This window comes from Fukomys damarensis, unplaced genomic scaffold (genome assembly GCF_012274545.1).
Source record: "Fukomys damarensis isolate Sample0158 unplaced genomic scaffold, DMR_v1.0_HiC HiC_scaffold_22, whole genome shotgun sequence".
Lineage (NCBI taxonomy): Eukaryota > Metazoa > Chordata > Mammalia > Rodentia > Bathyergidae > Fukomys > Fukomys damarensis.
In genome coordinates, this window is record NW_022900934.1 from 11,133,826 (window position 1) to 11,144,079 (window position 10,254).

The following is a 10,254-nucleotide window of genomic DNA, read 5'->3' on the forward strand; positions in this document are numbered from 1 at the left end:
GACCTCGGCCCCCCTGGGCCTGCAATCACCAGCCCGGGCTGGGTACAGCGACCCTGGTTCCAGGGTCGGAATCCCAGCCTCGGGTCCAGATGGGAAGCTTCAGCTTCGGCTTCTAAGTTGCAAATAACGGCCCTGAGTCCGGGGACCCCACCCTGGCGTCTCCTTCCAACCTCAGGTCAGCATCCCAGCCCCGGGGCTTTCTGGCTGCGGAGACACTCCCCAAATCTGGGAACTACCCCATCCGCTCCGGGCCACGAACAGTCCCCGCAGGTCAGAACCCCGACCCCAGCGCACCTTGGGCTGCAGCGAGCGCCCCCAGACTTGAGAACCTTCACTCCAGGGCCCTAAAGTCGCATCCCCTCCTGGGTTTCCCGGATCGGGCGTCTGCAGCCGAGCTGCATCTGCGTCCTCACCTGGACCCTGGCTTTAATGACCCCACCCCCCCAACCTAGGAATGCCAGCTCCCTTCTCAGGGAACCCTAACTTGGAAGTTCTGGGCTGCTGAGTGTGCCCGACACTGTTCCCCCAGAGCCCCGTCCTAGTTGGTGCTTCAGTGACTGCTGACTGCCGGTCGTCTTTCCTTCCCCTCTGGGGACCCTCACGGGGAGCATCAGCCCACCCCACCACATTCCTGGATTCCAAGCGGTGGGGGGGGTGCGAAGCCCCCAAATGAGGCCCACAAGCCCCAACTCCAGCTTTGCCCCTCCCCCACATCCATATATCGATCTCCGTTAAGATTTGGGGTGTGGAGCCCGCAAAGGCATCGTTCCCTGACCACATCACGACGGCCGAGGATCTGGCCGCAGCTCTGTCCTTTCCCACAGGCCCAGGTCTGCCCCTGGCCGCTTCTGGCTTTGCCTACCGCCTTGCTGTAGCAAGCAGTAGCCCCCATCCTGTTTCGGACTCCAGAGCGAGCTCCAGGAATCGCTCTGAGTGCTCCTCCCCGCCCTGCACCCCCGGGGAGGGCCCAGTGACCCCAGGGTTCGGGAAGTGTCTTTGAGAACGCCAGTCAGGTGACTGAGAGCCGCCAGGCCCCTCTGCCAAGTGTCGCCATCCCCTCCCGTTTGTCTTGGGAGCTTTCTGACATCTCTCCTTCAGCGGGGACTGCGCTGCCCCCCCACCCCGCTGTGTGGGCCTGGGGCTGCCATGCCCCACCCCCACCTTGTTCGCCAACGCCTGCCAGCTCTGCCATAAGTATGACCTTGGGCCGGCTGCTTCGCTCACTGGGTCCTAGATCACGGGAGACTGGCCCTGCCGTGGAGTCTCAGGTTGTGTGTGCCGTCTCGAACCTCATTTGGGCACCACGCTGCCGTGTCTTTCGGCCACACCCAAAACAACCGTCCCTGGATATACTGGGGGTGCCTGGACTACTGAGCTGTGACCTGGGCCAAGCCACTTCCCTTCCCAGCTTCCCTTTTGTCCCCTCTAACCAAGTGCACTGTAAAGGTTGTCTGCCCCTTAGTGTTAGGGAAAGAAAGCGGTCCCTGTGCAGTGCTGGCCTATGGGAGGGGCTCCTGGCCGGAGCTGTGCTGTGAGCAGGGAGTGAGCTGGCCCCTCAGACTTCCCACCTGGGAAGTGTAAGGAGTCAAGGCCCCACTTTCTGGGCCACGCCTGCCCCCTGTCTGCTTTCAACAGAACAGCTCCCAGGCAGCCTGAGCCTCCCCAGGGACTGCCATCTCTCAGCGTCACAATTCCACCCCTGTCCAGTTCTGGCTCCCTGAGTGCCTTTCTTTCTGAAGAGTAGCCACCCAGGAACCTGAAGCTGCAGTGTCCCCTGGGTGCCCCAAACTAGCAGTCACTGCCTTCTCCCTTCCTGACCTGGAAGGGGAAGAGAGACTAGATAAACTGGTTCCTCAAAATTCCTTTCCTTGGGCTTCCCTTGGTCTCCCTCAGCACCAGTGCTGTGTGGCCTTGGGAAAATACCTTGACCCCTCTGGACTTGGGCAGTCAAAGGAGTGACCAGGCTCAACATATATTGAGCACCTCCTATATTGCAGTCACTGTGGTAGGCCCTAGGGGTAGATCGTCAAATAAGACAGAAAAATCAGAGCTGGCATCTTAGTAGGACAAGCAATAATCCCCCAAATAAGGGAAATGTCTGACCTGCCTAGTGGTGACAAGTGCCAGGAAGCAAATGCATAGAAGAAAAGGGAAAGGAAAAATACTCGGGAGGCAGGTAATGTAGACAGCAGCCAGTCCAGGCCCTGCTGAGCAGGTGACATTTGAACAGAGACCTGAAAGGAGAAGTAAGGAGAGAGCCTTGAGAATAATCGAGGAAGAGTTGATCCAGACCAGGGAGGCAGCAAGTGCAAAGGCCCTGAGGTGGCCACACTCCTGGCACAATTGCAGAGCACCAAGAAGGCCAGGCTGGAGCAGAGTAGGCAGGGAAGAGTGGGAGAAGTTCCTGGGCTCTGGGACTGAGCTCTTGAGATTCCTGGTCTCCGAAGTGGTCTGGCCCTTGACAGTTGACAATAGTCCTGAGGGCAGTGAACTAGGCAGCCTTTATTGAGCACGGCCTCCCCACACAGTGCTCTCTCGTTTTCACTACAGTTGTGCAAAGTACACCTGGTTTCCAGAGGAGGACGCGGAGACCGAGTTAGCCCTTCCTTAACCCACACCTGTGCACACTTTGTTCTAAGCGCTTATCCTGATCGGGGTGAGGTGGCACCTGCCCCAGCAGCTGGGAAGACCCTCAGGGTTGGGGGCACCTGTTGGGGTTGCCTGGGTGCCTGGCACTCAAGGAGCGCCCCGTCCACCTCTGTCGGAATTTCACGAGGCTCAGCAGAGAGGGACCCGCCCAAGGTCACATCGAAATTACAGCAGCCCAGACCTGGAACTCGGTGGGGACATAGACTCTACCTGCCGAGTGGGAGCTGCTCAGGACTGGGCACACAGGGTCCAGAGCTCGTGGGCAGCAGGACAGATGTGTGCAGGGCCCATGGCAGGGAGCTGCCTAGGGCAGAGGGGTTACAGTACCTGGTCCCATGGGCCCCAAGTGTCGGGCCAAGGAGTTGGGGCCTGGTCCTGTGGGACCTGGGAGCCACAGAGGGTCCTGCACGGCCCCCCACTCAGGGTGTGGCTTCCTAGCAACGAGCCACCCCGTGCTAAGTGCCACGTTGGTGAAGGGCCTGGTGACAGGCAGGGCAGGGCAGGTGTCTTCCAGAGGTGCCAGACGGAACCTGGCTGTGCCATTCTTCGGGGGACTGGGCTCCAGGGGTGGATGCAGCCGAAGAGGCTGGGGTCCAGCTGTCCATCTCCCCGGCCAGGGCACAGGAGCCCTTTGAGGGTAGGTGGTGGGGAACAGAGAGGGCATTAGCTGCAGGCCAGGGTGAGATAAGAGTGGGGTCTCAGGAGCCTGGGGTCCACCCACGTGGCCTAACCCAAGCCTGAGGGTGAGGCCGAGGCTACCAGGCCCTGCCTTGTGCCGGCCAAGCTTGCTTTCTGTGTCCTGTCCCTGGTTGTGCTTTTTCTCTCCCCATCTCTCTCCTGTGCTTTGTGCTTTCAGCCTCTGGTTCCTGCCGACCTCTGTGTGCCCCCTCCGTCTCTGGTCCCTGCCCTCTCCGTACCTCCTGTCTCTCCCCCGTGAGGTCAGGGGACCCCTGGGCCCAGGGCCAGTGGCAGCATGGCTTGTTGGGGGCTCGTCTTGGCCTAAGCAGGAAGAGAAAAGCCCGACGCCAACCCCTTGGCGGTGTCCTCCCCGAGAAAGCAGATGGCAGAGGACTGGCGCTACCCCCAGTCTTCCACCCCACACCCCAGGCCAGCCAGGGGTCACTGCTGTAACCTACCGCACACCTGCCAAGCCGGGGCTGGTGGGGACCAGGCTCCAGCACTGCAGCCGGGGACAGGCGGCCTCCCTGTGCTCCACGCCCAGCCCGGCCGCAACCTGCACATCTGTCCAGTGACCACCTGACCCCACTGCCCGCCAGGCTGGTGGCCCCTGCCAGGACTCTGGTGACGCTTGAGCAACTTGGGCCAGGTCCTTTCATCTTTCCAGGCTCTTCTGTCCCCCTGGAGGATGGGAGAACGGTCCGCTGGTCTCAGGGTGACAGATCATTCGCAGACCTGAGCCCAGTGGGGCCGAGGTGCCCGTGAGGCTGTTTATTATCACCTGTGTATTTGGTAGGGGTCAGGATTGAGGTACTCAGTCTGCAGAGGTGGCTTCTCTGCAGGGACCTCCTCGATGGCACGGGGAGAGAGCAGGGCCATGTGAGGTCAGGGCAGCCCGAATGTGCAGGCCACCATGTCCCATGGGAATCTAGGATCCACACCCGACTCTGAGCCTCAGTTTCCTCACCTGGACAAGCAGATCACAAGGTTCCTTCCTTGACACAGCTAAGGCTTGAGGGAAAGCTCGTGCCTCGGGGACACTGATGATCCCAGGAGCCGGGCCAGGGCTGCCACTAGAGCACACAAGGACACAGGGAGGGACGGGACCCGTGAGCCTGGAGCCCCTGTCATCAGATGGTGCACTGCTTAGGCCGGGCACCCAGGACCCTGAGTCCCTCAAGGATGCAGGAGTTCGTGTGATTTTGAAATGTATCTCTCTCTTGTGTTTGGTGATGGTTTTGCTTGTTTGTTTTTGAGACAGGGTCTCACTATGTGGTTGAGACTGACCTAGAACTCACTATGTAGCCCAGGCTGGTCTCGAACTCACAGCGATCCTCCTGCCTCAGCCTCCTGAGTGCTGGGATTACAGGCGTGGACCACCACACCTGGCTGTTTGGTGGTGTTTTGAGGTTGGTTGGTTGGTTTCTGAGGTGGGTCTTTACTCTGTAGCCCAGGCTGTCCTTGAACTCACATCTTCCTGATCCTCTTGCCTCAGCCTCCCAAGTGCTGGGATCACAGGTGTGCGCCTTTTTTAAAAAAAGGAGTGAAACCTATCAGCGGCCCAGTTCGCAGCATCTCAGATGGCGGCCACACCCTGTGTGGTGATGGCAGCGGTGTGAGCCAGGCTGATGTTGCCTGAGGGCCTGTCCTTTATCTCAGGCTGCCTTCCCCTGTTCTTGCTCTTTGTCCCCACTCCTGGGGTACCTGCTTCTCAGCCCTGTCCACAAACAGGAACCAGAAGGGGGAGGCCACCAGCCTAATCGGGTGTCGCCAGGCTAGGGCTGCTGGGCTCAAGGGAACCAGAGTTCAACTGAGCAAGGAATGAGGAGCCCTAGGCGCTTCTGGTGCTGTGCGGCCTTTGTCGAGGTCCTTGCCCGTTCTGGCCCTCAGTGTCCTCTGCTACACATGAGGGGCAAAGACATGGACCCTGGCATACTCTCCTCTGAGCTTTGATCTTCCCATGGCACAGGAGGTGGACAGCTGGCCGTCCTGGTTCTGGTTCAGGGTGGGGCAGGAGCAGTGTCCTGTTCCGTGACTTGGACCAGACCTGTGTTCAAGCTTTCTTTCTCCGAGCCTCAGTTTCCCTCTCTGAATAAATGGGGAGCCTAATACTTCCTTCCAGGGTATGTGGGTGAGGGGCCCCTAGATCGGAGCCCGAGAGTTTTCCTCTAGGATTGTGGTTGGGAGTTGGTTGATTTCACAGGCTTGTCTGACCCCCCACCCCCGGCACCACGGTCCTGATGAGTGTGCCGGACGTCGTGCCGGGCAGCCTGAGTTCCCATCAGCATAGGGCTGCAGCCCTGAGCAGTAGGTGCTGGTTTGGGGGAGCACAGAAGTTGGGGAGGCATCCTGGATGGCTTCAGGCTTCCTGGAGGTGGAGGTTTGGGAGCAGCACGCCCTGGCTCGCTGATTTGCGGCGGCAGCGGGGTGGGGGGCATCAGGACAGGGCAGGGTCAGGAGAGAAGGGACTCCGGGGCGTGGCGTCACAGTCCAGCGACCGGCTGGGCAGCTGCAGGCTCCACGTCCACACTCTGACCCTGTTTTCCCATCTACAGAAGGACCTCTGCCCTCCAAGTTGCCTGGCACTTAGTAACTGCTCAGTGAATGTCAACCACGGACGACAACGATGCTATTTATTATCATTAGGGGCCCCGTGCATTTGGGACCAGCTGCCTGGGAAGTGCATTCCCAGGGACCGACTCACGGGTTTCTGTCAGCCGATGGTGTTTTTATTTCGTTTTATTTTAAGTTTTTAGATTTATAATTAAAAGTAAAATGTAGATTTGGTACATTCAAAAGGGAGTGAATGTTAAACAGCTTCGACCACCTAGATTTTTTTCTTCATGCGAAAACGGCTGCAATTCAGTGCTTTGCTGTTTGCTGCTACTGGATTATCATGGGCAGCCTCGAAATCCACACACAGACCGCAGCGGGCGGCTTCCTCTTGACTGCAGAGGTGCTGTGAACTGAGTTACTTGGGCCAGTCCCCAGGCAATGAGCACTTGGATTGTTCCCACAGTTTCGACATCTCAGAACTGCGGAGAGTGAAACAGTTTGCCTGAGCTGACAAGAATGTTAAAAACACTTGGCTGCCGGGCATGTGGTACATACCTGCCATCCCAGCACTCTGGGAGGCTGAGGCAGGAGGATCACCGCGTATGAGCCCAGCCTGGGTAACTTAGCGAGACCGTCTCAAAATTTTAGAAAACTTGAAAAGCGGTTCAGGATATAGAGTAGCTCAGTTGAAGGCCTGGGTTCAGTCACGCACACATACACACGTACAGAACAGCAGCATTGAGGTTTCCCGACTGAGCCCTGAGCCTGGATTCTCTTGGGAACCAGAACCCCTGCCTCGCGCCCCACCCACTGGCTGTGGGGTAGTGGCCAGGCCTAAAAGCCCCAGTGTCCCCAGGCCCTGTCGCTCCTGTTCAGTGCAGGTTTGGGCAGGTTTGCAGCCTGTGCATCGTACCTTCAAGGGGACAGGGGACAGCGGGGCTGGAGGGTCATCGCGGCTCCCCAGCGTCTCCAGAGAGGGTGTGGGGGCAGCGCACAGGGCCAGCTCCTCGGTGTGACCCGCGATGCCCCTCTCCCCGCAGGCAAGCGCCTCCAGGAGTGGTGTTCCGTGGTCCTGTGCTTCAGCCTCCTCGCCCACAACCTGGTCCACCTGCTGCTGCTGGCCTGCTGGGAGCACGCGCCGCTCGTTGTCCTGGGCGTAGGTGAGTTTGCAGCGCCGCCTGCCTGTGTGGGAGCACATAGGCCTCCTGTCACAGGAGTCCAGCCCCATGACGTCGTCCCCAACCCCACCCCATTCCTCACCTAAACCATCAGCCAGTGCCCTGGCTGTGAGGGCAGCCCTGACCCCAGCTGCCTGCCCCACTACCCTCGCGCCCCAGCCCGCCCAGCATCCAGTTCCCACCTGTGGCCCAAGGGAGGGGTTGCGCAGACTCTTGCTCCTGCTCTTCCTCACTGCCCCCACTGGTCACCTCACTGAATCTTAGGCAGGACCACACTGCTTCTTCATCCTGCCTCCATTGATCTTTCAGACATGCTCCTACCTCAGGGCCTTTGCATATGCTTTCCCTGTGCCTGAACTTTTTCCAGGACACCTTCAGCATTCTCTCCCCAGAGTTCACCTCAGGAGGCTCTCCCTGGTTGTCCCTCGAAAGTGGCAGCCCCGACTTACACTGTGCCCCCATCCTGCCGTGTCTCCCTCACACTCAGATGTCAGCTCACTGAGGGCAGAGATTTGTGTCAGTTTTGGTCACTGTTCTGTCCCCAGAGCCTACTGAACAGAGAAGGAGTGCGCAAGTGCTGCCATTTGTTAGCACCCCTAGTGCCGCCCGCTTCCACTGCTCAGTCCTCCCGGCCCCGCCTGCAGGTGGGTGCTAAGGTAGTCACCCCTCTCCAGGTGAGGAAACGGAGGCTCAGAGAGGGCACCAGCCGGAAGCACAACACATCTTAGTGTGCCAGCTCCATCCCAGACCCCAGGGTGGCTCGTTCCCTCCCTGCCCATGCGGCACCCTCCCCTCTCACTGGGGCCCTCGCTCCCTCCCTGCCCTGGCTTCCAGGCTGAGGGGCAGCTGGACCCTCAGCCCCTCTCGCCTGCCCTCCCTAAGAGTTCTGCTCCTGCCATCTCATTAAACGCATTCTGACCACCTAAGCCATAGTGCCCGGGCCGGCTAATGGAGCCGTCTGGGTCCAAGTGGGGCAGGGCACGTACGGGGGCACTGGGCAGCAGAGGGCTGGGTAAGCGGCCAGTGCCCCTGGAGCCAGGCTGCTGCCCGCTTCCAGGCCCCTCAGGGCCTCAGCTGGGGACGCTGGGCTCCCCTGCCTTCCCGCCACCTAGCAGGTGTCACTGCCCCTCTGTGCCTCACTTTCCATCCATGCAGAGTGAGTGCTGCCGAGACGCAGGTGTACACCAGTGCCGAGGCAGCTTGTGCCTGCGGCGAAGGGAGGGAAGCCACCTGCCACACTGGCCAGGGCGATACCGACAGTCGGTTTTTTTATGAGCTGCTGCTGGGTGTGAGCCCCAATCTGGGTGCTTCCTACTCTTCGTGGCAGCCTGGAGAGGGAGGTCCAAGTCACGGTCCTCCCCTCCCACCCGTCCTCAGAGTCCTGGGTCACAAATCCAGTCCTGCCGGCCCGCACCACAGACTTCCTGCCTGGGGCGGGGCCGTCTGCAGGGGACTGGGGCAGAGGCTGTTCTGGGCTGTGGGCCGGCGGGGGTGGGGGTCTCTGGGGTCAGGGACGTGGGGGGTATCCGGGCCAGGTTCCCACCTCCCTCCCTGGTTGGGACCTGGACGTCTAGCTGCCCTTCGTGGCACCGGCTCCCTGCTCTGAACCTCCCTCTGGTCTGATAAGGGCAGATGATCCCCTGATAGCGCTGTTTGCACAGGTCCCCATCCATTTCAATAGCCGCCCTGATTTGAGTGTTAACACATAAGTGGTTAGGGCACCGTGCCAGCCGCCAGCCCCACCCCTACCTGCCACTGTGTCTCCAGAGGTTCCGATCCTCAGGTGGCCCCAGAAGTCAGGGAAAGTGGAAGAATGAAAGATGTTAATTGATAAAGCCAGGCAGCACAGCTGAGATAAGGGAGTAGTCAGGGAAGGCCTCTCTGGAAAGGTGGCATTTGTATGGAGTCCTGAAGGAGGGTGTGCAGATATCCTGGGGAGGGACTTTCTAGGCAGCACAAACAGCAAGTGCAAAGACCCTGAGGTTGTCATTTGAATACAGAGGAGGCCTGTGTGGCTGGAAAGAATTGATCAGAGGTAAGGTTGTTGGCGGCAGCTTAGAGGTAGTGGGGGTAGATGGTGAGGGCCGTGAGGGCCATGATCGGAGCTGCAGGTTTTATTCTAGGGACCATGAAAAGCTATTAGTGCCCAGAGGTGATGTTGGATGGAAGGGATGGGCAGGGCATCTGAGGCGGAGCCGGGTTGCAAGTGCTGGATGTGCCGTGTGGGTGAAGGGAGGACAGAGGCCTGGAGGCACCGTGAGGAGTGGGACGGGGAAGCCCCGAGACTGCGGGGAACCCTGGGCCGAGTGCACTTCAGGCTGGGGAGGAAAAGCCAGGCCCAGAGTGCGTGCAGTCTCGGGGATCAGAAGGGACTGCCAGACAGGGCCACGTGGGGGGTCCCCTGTGACCTTGGCGAGGGCCATCCGTGAGGGAGCAGCTGCGTGCTGCCCTGAGGAAGGCGGAGAAGACTGGTGGGCTGAGGGCGACCCCTGAGGTGGGCAGCGTCCCCTGGAGGCCACCCAGGGTGGGTGTTCAGGCACAGGATGCAGCCAGCGAGCTCAAAGGTCGGCAGGGAGGTCATGGGTCACAGGTCACGGGCTGGGTTTGAGTCCAAGCTGAAAGCCGTGGAGAAGGCTTCGGGCCAGGCCACCCTCAGCCGTGTCCACACTCTGCGGCTCCACACCGGGACTGGGGGTCCTGGCAGGGCCAGCGAAGGTCCAGTGGGTGGCCTGTGGGGCCTCAGGAGGCCCAGGGACTGTCCCGAGTCACTGTCCCCTTCCCCTCTCTGTGTCTGCCGGAAAGGGTGCTGAGCAGGCTGAAGCCATCCTGGGGTGAGTCAGCCACCAACGAGAGACAAAGAGGCTCTGTGTGCCACCCCTGCCACCCGCCCCTGCCAAAGGGCCTCGCAGGCAGGCGGGTGCCCAGAGTCGGAGCTCCTCCCTGCCGGGGCCAGAGCACAGTGCCGGGAAAGGCCCGGGACTGGACCTTCGACGGTGGGCAGGGCTGAGGCTCTGGGGCTAATGGCCGGGGAGGTGGCCCCGCTTCCCAGACCTGGGCGTGAAGGCCCAGCACCTCAGCTGTGTAGCCACGAGTGATGCTGGCTGCCCCACCGCCCTGCGACCTTGAGCGGTCCTGACCTGCAAGTCTCAGGGCGGCTCTGACCCTGACCGAGGACGTGAGGAGGGGGGTGTGC

General features: G+C 60.4%; 1 protein-coding gene across 1 annotated transcript in view; it reads left to right on the plus strand.

Annotated features, from left to right (window-relative positions):
• Tmem189 (transmembrane protein 189) overlaps positions 1 to 10,254 on the plus strand; it is a 23,489-nt gene that overhangs the window by 726 nt on the left and 12,509 nt on the right. Inside the window, exons 2-3 of the mRNA XM_033767087.1 lie at positions 176 to 270; positions 6,804 to 7,043. Coding sequence (XP_033622978.1) covers positions 176 to 270; positions 6,804 to 7,043 — 335 coding nt within the window. The remainder of the gene's footprint in view (positions 1 to 175; positions 271 to 6,803; positions 7,044 to 10,254) is intronic.